Raw genomic sequence first — 24,904 nt, forward strand, 5'->3', positions numbered from 1 at the left:
AAACCTGTAAACAATAATCCAGCCATTAGAGGAAGCGATGACTCTGAATAAGGTGTGAGTCTTCAGCAGACTAGACAGGCACTCTCCAGAGTACCTACCAATTCCAGAGCCCTCTTTCAGGGGGTTCCTTCTACATGTCATTTTTCTGGTAACAAAAAACTACATCCTCCTAGTCCAACAAGTGGCCTGGAGTGAGAACCTGACCCAAGGGTAGTCAACAGAGGCTAACATAGAATGTGCGGTAGCCTGAACAAGAGCTCTCGAATAGAAAAAAGGCAATTAATTAAGTCAGTTCAATTCTTCAAGAAATGTATTGAATCAACTCAACAAATATTTATTGAGCATTATGTATAGATACTTTATCTGTTATTTTTATTTAACAAGTGCTTCTACTGAACATATTTTAGTCACATACTAATATAAGTGCTTTATAAATATTTTATTCTAACAACTCTATAAGTTAACTGCTATTATCATCCCCATTTTGAAGGTTAAAAAAAAAAAAAAGGAGCAAAAAGCCTAAGTAACTTGCCCCAAGGCTACACAGTTATTAAGTGGTAGAACCAGTCTTTTAAGTCCTAGGGATATAGCAAAACAAAAGAGACCAAAATCCATGTCCTCATCAAACTTATTTTCTACTACTGATTTGGTCTGGACATCTGGGAAGAGAGTCAGTGGTATTGAGAGCAGAAGCTAAAAAAAAAAAAATCAAAAGGTGAAGCTGCCAGCAAAAGCCTTGTTGCAGCAAAGGCCATAGAAGGTTGTGTGACAGAGGTGGTTGCAGATGGCAGAAAAAGTTAAAGACGAGTGAACTTAGGGTGAGGGCCCAACAGGACAAATAGGTCCCAATCAGAACATCCCTGTTGCCAGCCAGGTTCCTCTCCATGATGCTCAGCTTTGTGGCTGAGTTTTGCAGCCTCTTATCCCTATAGTAAGACCAGCAGTACTGAAGTAATCCGAGTGAACTTTTGTTCATCATGTCCTTAAGAGCCTCCAACATTCAGCCCGATAGAGCCCTAATCCCTTGTGAAAGCGAGGACTGCAAGAAACAAACAAACAAACAAAGACTTAGTGCATTAAAACAGTTTCTTTGAGAGGTTAAAAGCATGAAGTTGCACTATTCAAGATAAGCACAGTCACAGAAGGAGGCACAGGACAAGATGACAATTATTCCTGCTTCAGAGAAGTGTGGGGCTGGGGCAGGGTAGTGTCAACGGGTGTCAACCTCCGCTGAGAACACAGTGCAGGCCTAGCTCTACAATCCCCAAATTTAGCCAGCATTGGGGCCAGCAGGATGTCGCTGTACCTTAGGCATTAAAACAGTGGCATCACCCACATTGGTTTCTGGGTATGGTATGGGGTAGCTTCGGTTTTATCAACAGGATACAGAAGAAAGGTCCACTCCCTCAGCCTAGGACAGTGATACCTGAGGAAGCTGACATTCCCAAAGTTACACTGGAGAAGGAACAGAGCAAAATGGCAGTCACCATGTGGAAACCAGAAGGATTTGTATATGACCCCATGTGAGATATTTCTTGGGAACTGTCAGAAATAATTGGGGAGCATTTGATAGGAGACTAGAATATGGCAATAGCATCTTGTAGTTAAAATGAAAATAATACTGTTTTTTAAATCTTCACTGAGAACCCATTTCAACCTTTAGTCTGATGAGACCAAGGGGAACATGAATAATTCTTTTCTTTGATTTTCCTTTGTCTCACCTTGGTCAGAGCTAATCTGCATGGGGAAGGCTATGTTTACTAAGGCTGTGCCAAACCCCATCGGTCCTCATTCTCACCTCTGCTGTGTCTCAGGAAGCCACATTCTAGCACTGAGTCAACACTGATGCTAGTAGGAAACACTCAGCAGGAAGCTTCAGCAATTCTGATGCAAGTCAGGATTTGTTGGCAAGGGCTGGATCATTGGAATGTGGTCCATTAAACAGAAGAGTCTGTAGTAGCCGCAGAATCCTAAGCACTTCAAAGCTGGTAAGGTCCATAGGAATGGCTCTAATTTCTTCACATCGCAGATGGGGAGACTGATAAGAATTGCATGTGACCCTCTGCAGGAATTTCATGTCACCTTGCCCTTTCCCCATATCAAGCCTTATCAGTTTCTGCTTTTTTCTTCAAGAAAAGTGCCAACCTTCCCAGCTCCCTAAGCAAACTGCCCTTTTACTTTCATCTTTTTCCTCCAGTTGAGTAGGGCAACACTTGGGAAAGCTTATTGTTGACCAGAAACACTAACCTAAGTTGGGTGAATTGTATGGTCTTTATCACATCAAGGTCCTAAGAAGCTGTAAGATTAAAGACGAAGGCGATGATGGTAAAGGAGGGCAGTAATACTAATAACAGTAGTAGCTCCTACTTTTTGAGCTGGGCAATGTGCCAAATACTATATGTACATCCTCTCACTGAATGCTTAAAAACAGGTATTATTATTCCCACTGAACTAATAATGGAGAAGCTGAGGTTCCAACATCGACCCACATGCCATGTCACCAAGTTACTGAGTGGTAGAGAGAAGCTCTACACCTTTTGTTAGGTGCTGTTCAATAACCACATCCTCACCTCAGAGTGGAAGGGGATTCAGGTGTGCAAGGCTGGGCACAGTGGCCTGGAAGAGCATTTCTACCTTACTTCTCTGGAACTGGACGCCACTGGCCAGTTGCCCTTGCCTCCCTGCTCCTTGGAGGTCCCAGACATTTTCTATTGCCTGGGACAAAAACTTCGCAGTCAAAAATCTTCTTAAATTCTAAAAATATTAGTCTCTTGTTCAGAAGGGGGAGAAAACCCAGAGGCAGAAAGAGGCCGAGAGTCAGTCTTGAGGAAAATCAAGTCAACTGCATTTCCCAATCTATTCATTTTCTAACTCATTTAAATGGGATTCTAATTGCATAAAACAACTATTTTGTTCATTAAAGTTCAATTAAATTTATCTGAAACTCAGGCTAATGGCATTGTTGTTGAACAGCCATATTAAAGATGAAACATAATCTCTTTTGACTCTATTTCCTTTGACAAAATAAAGTTTAGCTACTAAAGAGCTTGCTACATAAGGTCTCTTTTATAAATGGCAACAAAAGGTGAACATTTATGAACAGCAGTTTTTATTATCACCATCAATAGCCATTTTCTTTGTTACCAAAATATGCAGAAATGATTACGGGGCCCTTTTTCTCATTATGGCTTTGATTTTTGGGAAAAAAAAATGAAATAAATAGCTTGATAAGCATATCAATGTGAAGTCACACATTGAGAGCCCTCAGGGGGTGGCCTCAATGCCTTGATGCAGGGCACTCTACAGACTAAGCAGATATTTCAATTTCCAGCCTCGCAGGCCTCGGACAGTGCCTCCCTAGAGTCAAATCTCTGTTTCAAGGCAAGAAAGAAATGTTCCCCCTACCTAGGTGGGTCAGTCCATTCTTTTTTGTAGCCGCAAGGCAGAACCTGTTTGCTCTCCGGAGTCGGGGAAGCGAAGAGCAGCCTGCAGAGTCTGCCTTTTGGAAGAGCCTCCCACCCTCTGGTGACACCTGGTCTTGCCATGGGCAGCCACCAGAATGGCACACGGCCACCATTTCCCTCCTCGGGGCCCTGCTGTGTTCACAGTTAACCTCAGTTGGCAGAATCTCCGCCCCTGGTCAGCAGTACAGCAACTCTCAAGCCTGGTGATGTTAACTTAGTGCCCAAAGCTAAGACAAATGTCATCATCGGTCCCTAGTCGAGTGAGTGCATAAGTATGAGCGGCAAGCTCAACAAGGGTCTGGGACATGCAGGGGTCACAGGGACCATGGAGGTGAATAAGACACCGCGAAGCAGGGGGTGAGCAGTGGGTGTAAAATGAGAGGGCCACAGTTTCTTACTCGGAATCCTTGGAGCTAGATTTACTTTGTATGAGTTCAGAATTTTTAGGATTTTATAAAGATAATTTCACCTAATATCATATATTATCTAAAAACCCACATGAATATTCTGCAGTCACATGTTTGAGTATTCATACTAAAAGATAAAGAATATAAACAGCTTATATCCTTTCAGGTCAGGTCAAGTTTGCTTCTAAATGATTTATGAGTTATGAAACATCTCTGGGAGCAAAAGAACACCTACTCAAGAGAGAAGAGGACCTCTGGGAGGGAGAGGGAAGAGGAATGGATCACCCATAATATTCTGGGAAGAAACCAAGGTGCAGTGAACTGAGGGAACCGACCTCTCCTGGAATTCACGGGTCTCCTACCAGTAGGATATGGGCGGCCCATCGCTGAGTGTATGCTGGATTCATCTTTCCCCTGAGAGCTGCTGCAAAAGGTCCGAGCTCCAGTGTTCCTGGTAGTTGCTCAAGCTGAGGGCCACACTCGCCCACAGGCCCCTGGGCCTGGCCTCCAAGGCTGCTTTGTGGCCAGAGGGTGCTTTACCCCTTTGTAATCTGTCTGCTACTGAAAAGACTCACCACGACCACCACCACAAGCACAAATCTGGCCAAAGCAAGAGGAGGCAAGTCTCCATTTGCTGCAGTGTATAGTTTTTTAAAATAGATGAGTATGTTTAATATGTTCAGAAGAACTCTTCATACTCAAGAATATATTCTCATGAAAATACTCTCCTTAGGACTCTCAAGTCTCCAGGAGCTGCAGCAAAAACAAATAGAATATATTTTTTAAATGCCATAATATATGAAAATGTAATGAATGGTGTTCAATCAAAACTATCTATCTATAGTGGCGATGGCTGTGCAACATCACAAATGTACTAAAAGCCACTGGATTGTACATTTTTAAAGGGTGAATTTTATGCTACATGGATTATCAACTTTAAAAAACTAACCAGTTAAAAGAAACAAGTTAATTCAGTGAAATGACTTGAAGCTCCACTCCACTCCCATAACCACACTCTTAAACCTTGTCAACACTTGAATCCCAACTGTAGAAACCTTAAACGCATGCCCCTCCCCCAACCACCGCTTCTGACCTTGAAAGCCTGCTCTCACCCTCCCTCCTTCTGTATCTGTTTAGCAGTTGTCTTAAGTTTCCCATGGAAACAGCACATTACCACAAGTTTAATGGCTTAAAACAATAGGAATGTATTTTCTTACCTTCCTGGAGGCCAGAAGACTGAAATCGTTTCACTGAGCTAAAGACAGGATGCCAGCAAGGCTGGTTCCGTAAAGAGGCTTTAGGGGAGAATCTGTTTCCTTGCCTCTTCCACATTCTAGGAGACCTGGCGTCGGACCCTACTCACTTCGCCTTGCTTCCGTCATCGCGTCGCCTCTTGTCTCTGATCCTCCTGCCGCTCTCTTTTGACAACCTTTCTGATTCTGTCAGGCCCATCCAGATAATCCAGGATAAACTCCCCATCTCAAGGTCCTTAATAGCAACTACAAAGTCCCTTTTGCCATGTAATACATTCGCAGATTCTGGGGCTTAGGTTGTGGCCATCTTGTGGTGGGTGGGGGCGTGATTCAGTCTTTTACAGCCTTCTACTTCCCAGGTTCCCCTATATCTTCCAGTCAATCCCCTCTTTGATGTCAACTACCTTCCTTATTTAACCCAGACTGATGGATAGAAACACTCTCTCTAGTATCTTCAATTCTCTCACGCCCTTTCCTACATATCAAACCCACCAGGAAAGCCCCTTCCCGAAACAATTCTATAATCTGTCATCTCTGCTCTCATAATCAAAAATTCAGTCTTTATGAATGAAATCTTCCCTTTCCTGTGGAAAGCCAACCATTCCACCTCTGCTCTCCATCCCCTTCCTCCCTTCAGGATTCTTTCATCAATTATTCTTAGATCTTCAATATCTGACTTTAAACCAGTCCCTTGCCCTTAGCAATAAATTCTTTTCTCCCATCTAAAAGAGAAATTGAGGACTTCTTGTTCTGGACAAGATTGAGATGACTTTGTTCTTCCTGCTCCTCCTGGCTACGTATCATTAAAACCCTGGACATGATACAATGCACAATGATAGAGGACTGTGAAATATTGGAAGAGACAAGCAGATGAATTAGGGATTTCGGGATTTAGGAACTACACAGGGGTGAGTTGTCTGGGTTTGCTTTTCATCTCATATATTCTGGACTTGGAACTGGAAAAGCCTACAATCTGGAACCACTAACAACAGATACAGGAAAAAAAAATTCTAAAACTCTAAGAAAAGCTTGTTCTTTCTAGTCAAAGGACCCATAATGGAGCAGCATAGCAAGACAAAAACCTTTGTGACAGACAATACACTATCCCCAAACATAAGGAATGGTCCGTCTGTATAGTCTCAGTAGAGACGAATTGGGCAGTTTGGATTTCTATCCCTCACTTGGTGGCAACAAGTGAGCCAGAACAGTGCAGCTCCTACCCTCCTCCCCTCAGCACTGTGTCAGTGGAGACTGACTTCCGCCCCTGCCCCACAACTTAGTGGCAGCTGGAGGTCCTAAGAGGCATTTCCAGCGTGCTGTCAGTGAAGACTGAGTGGGATTTCCCGGCAGTGGGAGGCAGCATCCCACACCTTCTAAACTACAGAACAGAAGGAGGATCTTGAAGACCAAGGAGCTCAAAAAAGGAATTCTTTAAACCTGCACAGGAACTAGCTGACTCACACATGGAACTGACCTACATTAATGTACCAAATGGTTTGAGAATTGAACCAAAGTGTGGAATAGAACCCGAGTTTGCAGAGTGGCCTCTGGGTAGCACACAAACGGATCAAAAGTGCACTGTAAGAGCCTTGAAAATTAACTTGTTGTTGGAACCACCACCCACAAAAGTGGGTCAGGACCTGAGCACCAAACCAAAACAGGGTGTCTGCCTGCTAAAAGGAAAGATTTAAATAGAATCTTAAGTCTTCTAAACATGATACCTAAAATGTCCAGGTTACAGTTGAATCACTTGTCACGACAGAACCAGGAAAATCAAAACTTAATGAGAAAAGACAATTAACAGACACCAATATTGAGATGAGTTAGACATTGGAATCATCTGACAAAGATTTTAAAGAAGTCATCAGAAAAATGCTTTAATGAGCAATTATGAACACTCTTGGAACAAATTTTAAAAAAGAGAATTTCAGCAAAGAAATAGAAGATATAAAAGAGAACCAAATGGAAATTATAAAACTGAAAAACACAATAACCAAAATAAAAAACTCACTTGGGGGCTCAATAATAGTTTGGAGATGGCAGAGGATAGAATCAGTGTCAGATCAATAGAATTTACTCAATTGGAATAGAGAAAACAGACATAAAAGATCATCAAGGAAGAATGGGTATAAGGTTTAAAAAAATATTCCAAGAAATAATGGCTGAAAAATTCTCCAAATTTGGTGAAAGGTCAAGAAGCTACAAACATCAAACAAAATAAACCCAAAGAAATCAAAGCTAAGACACATAATTATCAAACTTTGGAAAACCAAAGACGAAGAAGAAAATACTGAAAGGAGAGAAGAGGGGGTACATGTCCAATAGGGAACACCAATTTGAATGTTAAAAGACTTCTCATCCAAAACCACTTGAAATGCTTTCCCCAACATCGCTATTTCCATCACCCCCAAAAGTTCCTTCAAACTCTTTGTTGTCAATCCCCTCCCCACCTCCACTCCTTGGCAATCACTGATCTTGTTTTCATCCCTATGGTTCTGCCTTTCCCAAAAGGTAAATTTCATGTATTTTTAAACATCTGCCAATAAAGATGATGCTTTCTCTAGTGCTAACCTGTCTTTTGAGCTTCAGACTCATTCATCAAATATCTTTTGTTTCGGTCAGATTTAAAATCCTCTTTTTTCTTCATGCATTGAGAAGTTTGAGTGATTCAAAAATTACTGAACCTGAGACTTTACTAGTCTCTCCATTAAAGAGGGGAAAAGTTCTTACTTTGCTAATTTCTTGGAGAGGTTAAATAAGTAAAACGCCACTAAGGAGCCACACAGGCTGAGTATATACAATAGATAGATGCTCAATATATCATTAATATCAGCTTCTTCCAATGAAGTTCTCTTTCTTCAAGGAGACCTGCACCTTTTGAGGATGGAACATGGGGTTTCTAAATTGTCAGCCCACTTGATGGAGAGTTCAGACCTCCTCAGATGCCAGGAATCATTCTCCCCACCAGTCAATAGGCGAGAAATGCTAACACTTCCAATGACTGCCATCTGAATTCCCAGAGTCAGTATTACAATTGAGTCTTGCTACCAACCAATTACTTCATGTAATGAGAATGCCTCAGGAACTCGTTAGCTTCAAGTTTAGGGGGCTGATTGATATCTGAAATGAAGATTGTTTCATTTCTGATCTTTTATTTAAAGGTGAAAATAAAGCACAATGTTATCTTGCAGCATATACTGCTCCAGTATGATGACTCACAGACTTCCGGGTCACTTACAGTAACATACGCATTTTGGCCTGTTCCACATTGGACGGGTACAGGGAGAAGTGGCAGACCCATTCACTCCTACATATTTTTGCATCCTGAGTCTTCATATTTTCATACACTATTACCCAGTAGCAATTTCTAATGTACTCTGAGAATGCATGTGGTATTTTAGTGGATGCTTCTTCTCAATCTCTCTCTAGATGAACTAAACAAAAGTACCTTAATAAAAGTAAACTGATAAGGATAACATTGTTCTCACTTCAAACATACATAAAAGAACTAAAATGTTGTAAAATATGTCAGGCAGTTTTTACTAATCCTCTAATCTCCTGAGAAAGGGCTTGCAATGAGAATTACATTAGAATTATCACAGCTAGCATTTTAATACTAGAAGGACTTCAATTGATTTCATGCTACACATACACTAAAAATGCAGTTAGTGTAAGGTAAAGAAATTAAAATTACAATTGAGGTGTCATACAGTAAGTGAAAAAGCCTGAAAGGTCTGTCTGGTCACAGAGCTAATAATGACTTTATGCAGAATGCAGTGGAACAAAGGTGCCTTTCTCAAGACCCAAAGTGAACCCGTGGCCGGCACTATTTTGCTAAGGCCGTATACAGCTGTACTTGGTTATAGGAACATTAGTTAAGTGAGACCATAAAAAACAGCTGTATTTGAGATCACACAGAACTCTACATTTTCTCCCTGTAGCAGCCAATCAGAAATCTTGCTGACAGGCAAACATGTACGAAACGAATGATCCTATTTAGATTAATTCCCGTTAATGCCTTACACAGGCCTACTTTCCTGGCATATCATGGAGAGAGTGGGTCAGTTCCATTCGAGATCCGGAGATAGAAAATGCGAGCTTGATTACTTGATAAAATATATGACTATACTGGTAGAGAATGTGGAGAGCTCAGTCTTTAAAAATAAAGCTGGTGAGCTCTTCCCCAGCTCAGAGTTCAGCCACGAGGCACTCTGGAAACTCAGCACTCAGCCGGCAAGCAGTCTAGAGAACTGAGATTTAACTGTGGCTCTGTCACGACTGTTTCAGTTCTTTACTCTCTATCCAGTAACCCAATATATCCACTCTTTGCCGTGAAATTGTGAAATGCCCTCAAATCACTGGCTCTGGGATTTGGCCCATGGGATGTTAAACATCACAGACAGGACTGAAATGTGCTTACTTGGCTGGGCTCACTTGCTTTCTACCTCTGCCATTGGCATGAGAACATACCTGGGTTACCCGCTGGGTCCAGTGGCCTGATAGGAGGCACGTGGAGCAGATATGTGAGCTGTCCAGGCTGAGGTCAGCACAGCTGTCCAGCCAAGCCCAGCCTGGATCAGCCAACCTACAGACTCATAAGCAAAAGAAGTGCTTCTTGTGGCAGGCCGCTGAGATTTTGCACTTGTTTGTTATGCAGCATCACTGAGGCCACAGTTAACTGATGCCTCACTGGGGACCGTGTGACCTTGGGCAATCCCTCTGCTGCCTGTCCTCCGCTCTCACCTGTAAAGCGAGGGGAGGGGTTGGAAGATCCATACAGCAGCTTCTAATGGTAACTGGGGACCAAGAGCTCCAGACTCTGGGTGCTCAGATTTCCTCCAGGCCTAGAAGAAGGAGCTGAGGAAAACACTCCAGCTGGCACTGCAGGAAGGCAGAAAAGGCTTTATCTCCAACGATATGCCATAAATGCTTGACAATGTGTCCGCAGTTACGTAAACAGTCTATGAGAGAAGAAGGGTCTGACGAACCTGGAGGCCAGGATGTCTTGATAGCCAGCTCCCAAAGAAAACTTGTTTTTCTATTGGTTGAAAACTCGACGAATAAGCAAGTCAGAAGACAGAGTGGAGAAAATGAAAATCTTTATTTTTAAACACTAGTACATTTTCAGGCTGTTTTAAAAAGGAAAAATCATATTAATTCAAAACTATGCATCAAAGCATATTTATTTAAACTCTAATTTTACAAACACATAATGAAAGAAACATATTTTATAAATATCTACTCAGAATATGTATTATGAAAAAAAGTGTTTAAAAATAACAGCCCCAGATCTCCCTCTTTAAATATATAAAATTCCCATACAATTCATAAGAATACTTTCTCAAGAGCCAAAAATTTCACAAAGGCCAACAACTCAGTTCTCATCAGACACAATCAAAAGTAATAAGGATATAAAAAAATGTAAAAGTTCTGTACAGGGAAATATAGATAGCACACGGGTAAATCTCATTACCATACATGCCATTTGTGTTTTAAAAATGTTTTATAAAAACTGCCATTTAAAACAAATAAGTGAGAGTCCTTCCCTGACTGTGGAAAATATATAAATTATCACCCTCCCACCTGGGTGCTGAGGCTCCCACCTGCTGGGGTTGGGGAGTGAAGTTTCCATGTGTTTCCTAACTAGGGGTCTGAGCCACACGTGAGGACCCACCTCCTCTGGCAGTGGCTGTATTTGGTGAGTGAGTCACTATTATTTCCTTTCACGTAGAAAAATCCTTTTGTATCATAAAGGACAACTGCTCACAAGTGAAAGCAAGATTAGGGGATGACTTCAGATTGTTGTATGCAATTAATTCTATGCATATTTTGTGGTTTGGGCGACCAAACACTGGGAAGTCTAATTTTCCACTATCAGAGACCCGCCCTGTCACCTACTGCAAGGAAACACACGGCACAGCCCCTCGGCTGCCCCTGCATCTTCCCTCTTCCAGCCCAAGCTGCTCTGATGCCTGCAGCAGTGCATGCAGATTATTGTCTCTTCTGACACTTCTTTTGGAAAGAGCTCTTCAAAAAAGTGCGGTATACAGGGTCGTCCACATATTCGTTCTTAAACCTGGAGCTCAGCACTCTTTGTCGCTTTTTCTCCCCTTGGATTATGTCTGTTCCATAAAATGTGTCTTCAAATCGCATATCGGAGGCTGTGGACTAAAATTAGCCAGTGTTACGTTGCAGAAGGGTATGGCATTCGACCGCGACAAGAATGGACAAAGATCTGATTCGGGTGCTGAGGCCAAGAATGGACAAAGATCTGGGGGTGGGGTGCTGAGGCCAAGCTGCCAGTCCAGGGTGGTGGAAGGGCCCCACGCAGGCAGCTCTGGAGTCCTCTTACCTATTCCAGCCTCCTACCTCCATTTAGCCCCACTTTCTTCAGCATCTCCAACCCCAGCGACCTTCCCCAACACAAGCAGGATTCAAAGTCTTCTCATTAAAATCTCCCTCACTCTCCATCTTCCCTCTGGCTCCTGCCCAACCAGAGTTTTGAGAAATTTGTCAGCAGTCATCTCTAATTCACTCCTATTCCTATTTATTCTGAGCCTCTGCCCCCCAACCTCCCTGAATATGTCCTTGGCTCAAGTCTTAGTTCCTATGACACCTTTTCATCCTACATTTCTTTGACTATTGTCACCTAACTATTGCTGGAAGCTCTCTTCTGTCATTTTATAAGCCCTTCCTCCTGCCTCTCCTCTTCCTCCTCTGGGGGCTCACTGTTGATGTCTCAGGGGTTCCCCTTTCTTAACTATCTGCTCAACTCTGACACCCCTGTGGTTTTACATTTGGCCTTCTCCTATCCGCATATGTTTCCCCAGTCTTCACTCCCACACTTATGGCTTTAATTCCTGCATCTACTCCCAGGATGCTGACATCCAGTCCAGACCTCCTCCTGTGCTCAGACCTGCATGTCCAACTGCTCAGCAAGCACCCCAGAGTGTTTATCCTAGGGGCACTTCGAATTAACCTGTCCTAAATTGAGCTCAAAGTCTTCCTTCTCCATTGCTGTCCTCCCTATATTCCATAAATGGTACAACTATCCCCATCCATCTAGCTACATAGATCAGAAACCTAAATGTCATTGTAAAGTGCTCCCTGCCCCACTCTGTCCAGGACCCCTCCCTACAAGAAGCCCTCCATCCTTTCTTCTTTATCCCTACTGGACTCATGGTGCAAGTAGGCCCTCCCAATTCCTCTCCTGAAGCACTTCAATAAATGCTACACCCCCAGGTTATTTTCTACCGAATCACTAGATGAAAATTCTCTAAAAACTTTCTGACTATGTGATACCCCTGCTTATAATCTTTCAAGAGCCCTACTGCCCTCAAGATAATATCCAAGCTCTCTAGGCCGGACCTACTGATAACTTGGCATAATCCTACCTCATGCTCTGGTCAGAGTGAATTGTTTGCAGGTCCCGGACACACTTTATTGGCTCATTTGTGCCTTTCAGTCTCCATACGCACAGCTAGCTGTCTTTGTACGGAAGATTTTCCGTGTTTTCTACCACAGGCAAACTTGAGGGACCTTCTTTTAGGTTCCTTTACATGTCAATGCAGTAGAATGAGGACCGTGGTAGGAATGCTGGGCATGTAAATTTCTCCCCATCAGGGGTTCCTTGAAACCCTCGAGGGTGAGGATATTAAGTACCGAGTACCGAATTTTATACATGTTCTCAACACCAAGCAATGTGCCCAGCACTCAATCACTGCTCAGTAATGTTAGCTGGGGGAAGGAATACAGGCTTCTTCTGCTATGCTCAGGTAAAGTCTACACTATAAAGCACTATTTTTGCTTCCTAATTCCCTACTATTTTGCCTCTTAAAATGTGTTTCCAACTGGTTTTCATCGAGGTGAATCGCTTCAAATAACACCAACATGCAGTGTGTCTTACTATGTCACTGAGGTCACCTTCCCTGGACGGTAACAGAGGCAGAGTCCAGCTTTTAGGGCTTGAAAACAGTCAATCGTGAAGAAGAGACAAACAATGGAATGGTTACAAAGAAGCTTGAAAATTAAAAAAATGGGCCCAAATGCACAGCTGAGCATGTAACAGTTATGAGACGGTTATCCAGGGTAACGGGCTGCCTCAGGGGTGCCCCAGACAGGACCCTGTTTCACTCAGGACCCTGTTTCACTGTGGGTTGGTTGAGTACCCTCTGCTATTAGGAGAAAAGATTTTTGTTTCATTCATTTTTGTCAAAGTACTTCCTCTGAGTAATCTTTCCCTTTTATAAGTGCTAAAGTTATCAAAGGAGAAAATAAAACATCTATGAAAGTGTTGCCACTGTGTGAGAACAGCAAAAGTCAGCCTCTTGAATACAATAATAAAACAGATTTACCAGTAGCTCTAGTTAATTATGCACCGTTGCTATGGTTATTCTCTGAGACAATAAAAGGTAATAGGGCTATTTCTGAAGTTAGTGGGAAAGAACTCAGCACAATCACTGAGGTGGACTGCTGACTCTTTTGAAAAATTTCTTCCAAAGTCAGCGTGAGTCTGGGTGAGCACAAGCCATTAAAACATGAAGGCCTCCCAGTGAGGGCTGCTAACCCACCCCACCTTAAAACACACAAAGAGATTTCTCTAGTCATAAAATATCTTCCATCAATGAGTTTTCCAATTAGATTTGTTTCACCAACTGGAAAAAGAATAGCAGTCACAGACAGACCAACCAAGAGCCAGAGGGTTATATACCAACCTGAAGGAAAAGCCGTTTGCTACAACAGGAGCGTGTAAGTCTTTGAATCAATAAAAACAGGGGTGGCAAGCTGGATTTAGTGACCGTGAGCCTTTGTTCCTGAGGATATTTTCTACCAGGCTCAACTGTTTGACATAACAGGTTATATTCCGAGTATATATGTGATTTATATATTTTTCATTGCCATTTTTTAATTAAAATTTTTTATGAGAATTAAAAAAATGTTGAATGTTGGTATAATTGTTCAGAGAAATGAACCTTAGAAAAATCAGAAGTTCAAAAAAAGCTACATGAGAAGGCATTCTGGTTTAGAGTCAAATCTACTGTGGAACAAAGAGATTGTGATCAGAACAGAAAGCAAAAAGATTTCTTTTAATGCGATTAAGAAATAGCATTTGAAATCTGTAAGACCTGGCTGGCAGGATGCTTAACCATACATGGATTTAAAAAATCAAAAGACCTGAGAACCTTCCAGAGGGCCACCTACTCCATTTCCCATCCTCAAAATCTCTAGGTGATTAAAAAAAAATTTTTTTTAATTTAAAAAAAAGAAAAGGGGAGGGGAGGAGGGGGGGAGAGGGGAGACAAGGGAGAATCTATGGAAGATAGGAGCACAGAATGAGAGGGAACCATCTTCAGCATCTTGAAAACGAAAGCTGCTCTTAAAAGATTTCAAGACCTAGAACACTGACAAGTTATTCAGTTTTTTAGGTCTTTGTTACGATTTAGTTGATGTCTTTACAATAGGAATATTTGATTTTCTCTTTCCCTGCAGTTTATCATCTCGTAGATAATCTATTTTCAGGCATGTGGTCCCCTACGTGCCCCTATGGGTGGGTAGCAGTTTTTATTTCTTAAAAAGGTTCAGACAGATAAGTTAGGGACTTATTTACTATCACCATTACTATCACCATTATGTTACTATCACTCCTCTCTTGACTATTTTACTTTGAAGAACCTTCCTGTCAGGGATGCAGCTGAGAAGGAAAGTCACACCTGATGCAGTTGCCTGTTCTTAGGATTCCACCTAATAGGAAAGGAGCTAAATGTACAACTAAACATTTAAGGAAACCCATGGTTTTCCCAATCAATATATGGTAACTCTACCCCTGCAGAAAAGTGTATCATAAGCATGCACAGTCTTGTTAGTGGAAGCAACTAACTAAAACTAAGGGTAGCATTTATTCAGAGAAAATTTTAGTCAGAAAAATCCCATTCATTCAAATTTTCCTGTTCAGTATGTATCATTTCGCAGATGCAGTAGATGCAATTCTGAGTAAAACTGACTTCATTTCAGGGTCCACTAAATATTTTATGATACGATAATGAAAACTAAGTTATTATGAATTATATATATTTTTAACAACTTCAGTTATGGTTATTTTTCCATGTTTATTTGTCTCTTAACAGTATGTGCAGGGTTTGAAAACTAATAGCCTTTTCTTTTTTACTAAATTGCTTTAGTATTCCCACAACTAGTATTTGGGCTGTCTTGATTTATTCTCTTATAAAAGTGACAGCATTGGTTTAATTATGAACTGACACATACATTAATGAACTTCTGACGAGTTATTCAGTGTTTTAGGTCTTTGTTAGACTTAAAACAGAAGAAAGAACAGTTAACTTCACTGTTAGCAAAGTATATCAATATATGATAAGGGTATGGGAAACTAGACATTCACTTATGCCAAGTCCCTTTTAATCTACTGACAGCTTTCTTTTAATATCGCCTCTACTAACGAGATTGTACATGCCTTGATGGTGCCCCCGTAGGTCCCCTGTGCCTTGCATAGACAGAGCACATATTCAACAACTATTTTTGTATGCCAATAAATGTTAACACAGAAAAGCATCACTTGACCTCACTGGAAAGAAAAGTAAGAAACCTGCACTGGCTTTTCTGTTTGGGGCCAAATTTGAGGTTTGCATTCAATTGGTTTCAATAAGGGACAAGTTGCATTGGCTTTCTTCAAAATCAATCCAGAGGCCTCAGCATGTTTCCTGCCAGACTTGGGAAACAGAGGGAGAGGATAAGGGAATCACATGACAGATCCAGTGGCATTTGACAGCACTTACAAAACGAGCTTTCACTCTCTTGGGTAACTCTTCATCTAAGGTATAGATGTCCTCTCTCTTCATTGCTATCTGGGATCCATCTTCGAATTCAACCTAATGAAAAATAAAATATCATAATATGTATTAAAAAACAAGCATTGGCCATTTTTGTCAGTGTTCTAATGAACTACATAAAAAAGAAAGCAAGGATGGAACAGAATAAACAAGGGAATCAGCCGACAGCCAAGGAAGAAAAAACCTTTACCTTATCACACAAGAACAAAGTATGTTTTCATACGAGCTGAATTCCTGAAAATTAGTGTCTTGAAATATGTGAAATGAAAACTTTACCCCCCAAAGCAAAAGCAAAAAAAAGTAGCTGCTGCTCAAGTAATTTCTCAGAACGTAAGATTGTAGCCAATCTAACATTAAGACATGGTGGGCCTGCCAGTACCATTCATTTCTTCAAGAGGCTCTGACAACAAAAAGGAAAGGATTGTTCTTCTATGAAGAAAAAAAAAAAAAAACCACACAAAAAAACGATGATATAGTGACACTTGTATAATAATTCTTCCCCCAAAACTAATTTTTCAAGTTCTCACAGAGCTTTAATGTTTAAAACTCACTTTTGTCAAATTTGACCAAATGGTCAGTAAAATCCCAGGTTCTCAACTTCATAATGTGTAAATCACAGTTTATTTATAATAAATAAAAATATATTATCACCTAAAATTAAAATGTTTAAAACTATTTTTTTTAAGCTAGTCAAATGACAGCAATAATTCCATAACCAGTTTTTCTCCAACATTTTAAGAGATTTTCTCAGAGACAGTTTAAGTGACATTGGCTACCAGAAACCCAGAGCATCTGGGGGAAATTCGTCAAATTCCCTATTCAAAGGGATTGTTCTTTGTTCAGGTTCAATCCCACATAAACTATTCTAGGAGAAGAGAACAAAATGTGAGCAAACAGGGTAGAATATCTAATACATTCTAACTCTGAACCACTTATGATTTTTGAAGTCCCTAACTTATCTGTCTGAACCTTTTTAAGAAATAAAAATATGCTTGCACTTCTAGTTAAAAGGTAAGTTAAACCATGGAACTGAGCAATGTTAATAAAAAATGTGCTAGAGTTTAGAAAACGTTATAATAAAATATATAATTAAACTTATTATCCATGTCCCGCTTGCATTTGATTAAGCTGAAACAATAAGGCAGAATGAAGTCTCAGTCACAGGAAAGCTCTCCCTGTCACTTTCCAGAAGGCCAGGTGGGAAGGCTTTTCTTCCAGGCCTTGTTTTCCAGAATGGTTTCTTTAATATTTACTTAGGCCAAGGTGTCATCTCATTCATACAATTTGATAGCATAGCTAGAACCACCTGTGCCTACTTTTTTTGTATTTAAGATCATTTGAAAATTCTAAAAGAGGAAAAGGCAATTATAAACTAAAAAGGGAGTATGCTATGGTGACCAACTGTCCTGGTTCACTCGGGACTGAGGAGTCTCCTGCGATGCAGGACTTTCAGTGCTAAAATCAGGTTGTTCACGGTAGTTGGGACAGAGCTGAGAACAAATTTTGGCCCTTCCCTTTACCAGCTGCATGCTCTTAAATTATTAAATTCAATGAGCCTTTTTGCCCTCATTTGTAAAATAAGAGTCAAAAACACCTATCTTATAGGGCTACTACAAAGTCAAAAAAATGCATATATTTAGGATATTTATCACTGTGTAGTAAGTATTTAGTTTTGTCTATTTTTATAAATGTCTTTGCTTATTCAATAGTGAGCCTGAATAATCAGATACAAAACACAAAATGATCTCAAAAGGCCACTTGGTTTAATGAGGAATTTTACACTACTTGTACTTGAGAGACAATTTTAATATTAGTCTTAACTTTTTCATTAAGTCTATAAATATGCTTACAGTTCTATGTTGATAGGCCATCATAAATTCAACTGAAGTTAACATACTGGTTTCTAATTAGCTTGAATTTCAACATGTCCTCATTATGATAGCTTTAATGTAGCAGACAGCTTTGTTACATGTGAGATTCTTCACTTTAACATTTATTTTTTAATTAAAAGTAATTACTTTCTTGTGAATGATGTGATAATACTTCTGTCTAGGAGTCTCCAAGATTATCGGCCTGTCTTGCGATTTTTGTCTAATTCTGGACATTCTGATGCAAAGCAGCTCCAGCACCTACCCTATTATAAATGACCTAAAGCTACATCTTACTGTCATCAATACAAAGGGGAAAATGGCACATACGTGTATACACACATACGCACATACATATGCACAATATATGTATATGTAAGCATCCTCCCCTCGCCACTTTTGGGTTTTTCTAGACCTTAAAAAATGTTCTAAGTTTTCCAAACTTCTTTGAATACTTTTAATTATACTGTGCTCCAGTTCCTGAGGCTGTGTCTTATAATGTACTCTTCCATTTAAGCCCTTATTCCTTATCGGTCTTTGAACAACTTCTCTGCTGAAACTGGCAGTCTTATCATTCTCAAGCTATTTTTTAACTTAACAGGCCTGAATCTTCTTGCTTTTTCTCCTATTTCTTCAATCCTCCTGTTTTTACTCTACTGCTTAGTCTGAGAATGTTGATTTCTGCCATCATGTCACTGAAAGTACTATGGTGTATTGGTTCTAATAAATTTGTCCCTTTTTAAAGTTTTTCTGAAGGAATATAAATTCACATGTGCTATCCATGTTGCTGTCCTCCTTACAGTTTAACTCAATCTCATTACTGATAGGGATAATATTCATTTTTTAACTGAATATTAACAAAATGTAGAGGTCCCTAGTGAACAGAATGTCCAAGTGATAGCTGTACTTTTCATTAAATGAGCACTCCTTTAAGCTTGGGTGTATTACTGGCCACATCTGTGCCAGTGCACCATTGGTTTAGGTTTGCAAAGAGCCAAATGGGGGTCTTGTCTCTCAGGCAAAAGCCACCAACTCAGGGCCTGCTGGTTGATGAATAGCCATCACTGCCTTGGCTTATGGTGAGATAAACAAGCCAATCAGTCTCTTCCCATTCAATAAAAACAAAGGAAAGTAGCTTACCATCCAGTTGCTTATCTTTCCAGCCTAATGATAGTCCTTTCCATTCATCAAATGTTATTAGGCTTTCCCAGTGTCAAACTTGGTAATAAAACTCCAATATCTGGGTCATCAGACATCAAATCTTGGCCTCCTTTATAAAATAAAAGGTGCTCCAAATTGATGTGGCTTATTGATTGAGCAGCACACTGAATATGCTTTCTACTCTCTAGCTTCTCCTGTCTGTCTCAGCAACACAAGCATCACACCGGGCAGCACTCACCTGGTACATGTGGGCAACATTTAGTCCAAGATATTTTGCCCCATAGAGCTTGCCATCGGGCCACTTGACTTGGACGACTTCTCCCTCGGCGGGAGGGCCCAGCTTCACACAGTCTCGGCTCTACGGAATAAACAGAGACAGGCTTTTCAAGGCAAGTGTCTAAGTGACTGCATTTAGAACTTAGCAAATGATGAACTCCTGGCAATTAAAAGGAGTTATTGCTTCTGTGTTTTATGGATTATGATCCTGCATGGGTGTTCAGGGGAAGAGATATGAGCCAAAGGAGTACTTAAAGATTCAGCCTACATCATAAAGTTGCAAAGGAACCACCATAATCCAAGCAGGAGAAAATAGCAGCATTTACATTTGCTATTTGACAAAGAATTGTTCAGAGGGTGAGTAAAATATGCATAAAAACTGCTTTAGCTGAGAAATAGACCAGCTAATGATTTATAACACCTGACATTTATGTAGCATTTTGCAGTTAACAAAATGCTTTAACATACATCTCATGTGATCCTCATAATCACTCCATGAAGTAGGCAGAGACTATTAATTATCCCTATTTTATTGACAAGGAAACTGAGCCTCCAAGGAAGCTCTTTGAAGTTGTCATGACCTCTGGAGGAGTGAAGTTGAATAGGAGAATAAGAGGTGAGGACAGACATCCAAGTAGAGGTGGGGCTGGGGAAGGAGCAGAGTGAGATGGTAGCTGGAAGGCCTTGACAAAGTAGCAAAGAAAAAGACACAGGGAGCAGCATGGCAGGTGAAGGTGGAAGCGTTGCATTCCATTTGGCAGTCCTCTTCTGAAGACCCCTGAACATCCCCCAACAGGCATCCTTTTGCCACCATCTCCCATTAAGTGACTAACCCACTTCCTTGCACAGGTAGTCACGGAAATAGCCATAACCAGTCTCCTCACTTCAGGTCTTCTACTCAACACCACCTCCTCTGAAGGCAGCAGCAATTCAGAGCAAATTCCCCAGTAATTCATCCTGGAAGGTGCTTGATTTTGGAGCGTGGGGGGTGGGGGTGGGGCGATGAGGTGGGGAGTGTATAGGTAAAATAATGAAGTCTTTTCACAGACACAGTTGCAAATTCTCAAGTTTATATGTGTTCGGTACGGTACAATAAAGTTTTAATACAAAGGAATTAAATATTTGACAACTTTGTAAGTTTTCTGCATGTTTAGCAATTTATGTTCTGCTAATACTGGTATATTACTAATGAGGTCAACCTGATTGAAATGCACTCTTGACCAATCAAGCTATAAATGCAGATGGGGCATGGTTCTGTGGTTTAAATCAGAGGCACATACAGAAATATTTAGTAGTTTATGATCAGAAATTCACTGTGTATTACTTTTCATTATTAATAGAAATTCTGCATTATAAAGGAGTGGCCATTTTATTGTTGGGGTCAGAGTACAAATGAAAGGCTCAACTATTCATTTTTCTCTTTACAGACGGTGCTTCCATTTAGAGCTATAAGCAAAGAAAAATTGTGTGCTCAGAGGCTCTGCAGAATTGACAGTCTGCATCTAACTCAGTCCAATGAAAATAAGTTTATTTTTAGTCTTCATAATATTTGACTTCGGGCATGTGGAATTGAAAGGGTAGGCTATAAAATGTATTATATCTACACCGCTGCAAAGTGCTTAGTATCACCTCACTTTCCATTTCCCTTCCCAATAGGTACGTGGTACTGAGAACACTGAAAGATGTAGCTTCTAAATACACACTGTCCAGTCTCCTAGGTTAGGAAGCCACATCAGCTCCGGGACAACTCTGAGTTGAAACCTGGATGCTTGGGGATGGGGATAAGAGCAAGTTTTTTCCCTTTCCTAAAGAGTTTTCTTCCATGTGGAGGAAGCTCCATCAGGGTAACGCCTCTGGCTTTTTTCTACTCTCTCATTCATTCACTCTTCGAATAAGGAGTGACTTAATTTTATTGTTGAGTTCTGAAGGAGACTATTTTTCAAACTAAGCACTACAGTCAGTGTCCTGGGTGATACAAAAAACTTACAGGCTCTGTAGGATATTTGCAGGAGAAGCATAGCGACACTTAGACCCGCAGCTTACTACTACTTCTAACTTGTTTAGACCTAACTTAACAGATGAAACAGTTTGGTATTTTTTTGGCCTTGGGGCACTGTAAAAACTGTGGTGAGATACCCAGGGTCTGTAAGCCAGGATAGTTTGGTAACTGTCTTAACCCTTCACCTTCCCTTTCTCTTTGGAGGAGCTGGTGGTTTCCTGCACCACCTGCCACTTGGAGGCCTAATTCTCAGGCCCAGTATTAGGAAACCCGTTTGCCCACAGATATAAGCCACATTCTACAATATCTGCTTTATTCATAATAAAGGAGCTATTTTTAATCTCCAAATCCTGACTCCTTTGTCTCTCTGTATTGCTTTCACTCGGGGAGAATGAGAAGTTCTATTTATTGGGCCCTTCTTTAATCCCAACAGAGATAAGTCAAGGCCTCACGGAATTATGGAGGCTAAACTCCCCATTTACTCACCCACCAAAAACCACTACCAAATGGGGAAAGTTACGTACTTTACAGATCTTTACGTAGTTTTACAGATCTAACCTTCAAAAGGTTTTCTAACCTTTAAAATAACCCTCCAAAACAAATCCTGACTTGCAATTTTAGGTACCATATCACCAAGGTGTGGCAATGCCCACAGAAATGTAGCCTAAGCTTGTTAATTATCTTGTTATCCCCCTAACCCCCTCCTCTGGCCTCTATGCAATCTTCCTTACCTTCCCTCCTTAAATTCAAATGCATAAAGGAAGCTGCAAAACTGTTATTCTGTGGAGCTTTGGAGATCATGCTCCCCCGCATATACAGTCAGTTTGACTCAAATAAACTCATAAAAATTTTTTGAAATTGGCCTAAACAAAGTATAAAGTATACTTGAGGCATTTATCATAAAACCATAGCTTTATTAATGAACTAAGTGTATGCAACTTTACCAAGTGAGAAACAACTTTTTTTTTTTTTAAAGGTGTTTGAAAAGGAAATGCCTCAGATACAGCTTGATCTTTCTTACTAATTTTCAATCAACCCTTTACTCACAACAGATCTTAATTTGGCACTGAAAAGACCTGACTTCAAGGGGCTTCTTCGGACTCTGCCACAACCTATCTTTGCTCTGTATTGGCCAAAGATCAAGATCATAATCATACTCTTCCACATCAAGAATTGAGAGAAGATGCTTCAGTTTGCTTTCTCAATCTTCTTGCTTTCAGAACTCTTTTATTTATTCATAGTAGAAGAATAAAGAAAAATAACCAACCAACTATACAACAGAAAATTGTTCTGTAACTCCCCCTCCCCCTTCCCCTGCAGCACCAGGAGACACTATTCTTCGCCACGATGGCTACGTTCTTAACCTTTGCCAGGTCATTTAGCTCTAAGTGGATATATCTGATTTGTATATAATTTCATTTAGTATTATTCATTATTTACACTGCAGTTACTTTCTAAATGGATTTAAGGCAGCCCACAGTAAAACACAAGAGTTATTTCTGTAACATCTAGTTTCCTCCATAGAGAAATAGTTTCACTTTATCAGCTGTCTCTAATTTTGAATTTGCCAGAAACTTTCTGACTACCTTTTATCCTCTATGGAGTATAAAGCATTTAAACAGAAACGGAACCAGGAGCATGTTGGCTGATGAGAGGCTGAAAGGTTTGATATTTAGGTTTCCCTGATCTCTCCAAAGCAGAAGCTGCTGGGTGTCCTCAAAATTGTCACAATGACTAATCCAGTATCTATTTACTGACTATCTGTGTGAGACGCTAGAGGAGTCAACAATGTCTAGCTCCCCAAGCTAGGGACAGACAGATGGCATCTTGTCCATACTTGGAGGCCTGTCACACTGAGCCCCACAGCTTTGTGTGTCTGTGTGTGGGGGGAGGGGGGAGGAGGGGAGCTCATGGGCCCTTGAAAGGGCTGAAATCTATAGGGAGCACGTCAGCTTTGGCCCCCATAATCACTTCAACCAGAAGAGAACTTTTATTTGATTTATATATTGAGTTTCTGAGTGAGAGATCATGTAGGAAAAAAGGTATCTGTTAAAAATAAAAGGTCTGAAAAAATAAAATAAAATAAATAAAATAAAATAAAATATCTGAAAATGAGAGGATTTAGTTTGTGGAAAACCACAGCTTGAATGGTCTGTCCTCCCTCTTAAAAGTCTTCAGCTAGCTCACATCTCCATAGGCTGTGCACGAGAAATCAGACCACAGAGCACACACAGCTTCTCAAAGTGTGGTCCCAATCACTGGAACACATTAAAAATGAGAATTCAAGCCCCCTCTCCCAACAGTTCTATGTGACCTGGGTGATTTTTTTAAAGCATTCTAGAATTTGAGATCTTTTATATTCAAGGATGTAAAATGCTAATGAGGTCTTTCCTAATGCAGTTTGTAATGTGTTGTTGGAGCAAGTAAAACACCTTTGCTGGAAAATTATATGCATTAAAAACCCTGACTAATGCATTTTTCTCAGTTGCTGTCTAGACCTTCAGAAGCAGTTTGCCTTCACCTGACATAAATAGCTGTTTACCATTTGCTGTATTGCCTCCAGGGATGTGTAAACTCCCCTAAAATCTGCCAGAGTCCTGTCCACAGGGACACAGGTGTCTGGAGCTGCCACAAAGCCAGTAGCTAGAGTACTAAATAGATGATGTGAAAATAATAATCACAGTCAAGAGTGGAATTCTGGCTATGATTAAAGGACTATGATTAAAGGACTGAGATGGGTCATCAACTTAAGCAAGAGGACTGTGTCATATCACATTCCTGCCAAAGTCAGGGCCAAACTCCTATACTTGCTCCATCAACTACAGAGAAGAGCCCAAGTGCCAGTCTGATTTTTTGAATTCTTAAGTCACGTTCTTGGAACTCTTACTGGGCCTGTTGAAATGGAGCTCTACAAGCTGTTGTCCTTGAATGCTGCTTGTCTTACTACTCCCCTCCTCACCATGCCAGCCTCTACATCTGTCAAGTATTAGCCACAGAGCGGGCAGCCCTGTCAGTCCAGCTGCACCAGATAAAGATATGGTACATGAATTCCCAAGAGTTAATCTACATATAGTTTGGGGCTTGTGACAGTCTCTTTTAGAAGAAATGCTTAAGTGACTGGGAGCGAAATGATGACACCAGATGCTGGCGTTTTAAGGGATAATCACCTGCTCATTACTGGACTCTGGTAGGGTTTAACAAGACTGACTGATAGCCAGATCCTAATTGTACTGGCTATATGTCATTTGACTGGCTGCCCAGCACCTGAACCCCCTTCTCCCCTCAGAGTCTCAGGGGTAGGCAGAGCTGGCCTGCCATTATAGGCACTGGAAAACACCAGATACTCCCTTGCCCAGCTTCCCTGGCAGCATACATGGAAAGGGGCCTGGCCAGTTGGCTGCACTTGCCCAGGATGTAGAACCTTTGACCAGAGACACAAAGAAACAGTAGAAAGGAGAATGCTCTCAGAAGTTGGCAGTAGCAGCAGCACCCATATGCCAATGGCAGAGCCAGGCTGACCAATAGGGGAGGTAGTCGTACCCTTTCTGGATGGGGTTTGTGGCCTGGTCCTGTCCCAGCTGAGCAACCTCCCTTGTTCTTCCCCATTTTCTAACCTTTTTCTTTTGAAGTCC

General features: G+C 40.9%; 1 protein-coding gene across 1 annotated transcript in view; it reads right to left on the reverse strand.

Moving 5' to 3' along the window:
• Nucleotides 1-10,951: 10,951 nt before the first annotated feature.
• Nucleotides 10,952-24,904, reverse strand: part of KDM4C (lysine demethylase 4C) — a 347,564-nt gene continuing 333,611 nt past the window's right edge. The window contains exons 21-24 of the mRNA XM_023535104.1: nucleotides 23,815-23,923; nucleotides 19,236-19,355; nucleotides 15,915-16,007; nucleotides 10,952-11,292 (exon numbers count right to left, since the gene is read on the reverse strand). Coding sequence (XP_023390872.1) covers nucleotides 11,116-11,292; nucleotides 15,915-16,007; nucleotides 19,236-19,355; nucleotides 23,815-23,923 — 499 coding nt within the window. The 3' untranslated portion in view covers nucleotides 10,952-11,115. The remainder of the gene's footprint in view (nucleotides 11,293-15,914; nucleotides 16,008-19,235; nucleotides 19,356-23,814; nucleotides 23,924-24,904) is intronic.

Source organism: Pteropus vampyrus, unplaced genomic scaffold, assembly GCF_000151845.1.
Source record: "Pteropus vampyrus isolate Shadow unplaced genomic scaffold, Pvam_2.0 Scaffold136, whole genome shotgun sequence".
NCBI classification, from domain to species: Eukaryota; Metazoa; Chordata; class Mammalia; order Chiroptera; family Pteropodidae; genus Pteropus; species Pteropus vampyrus.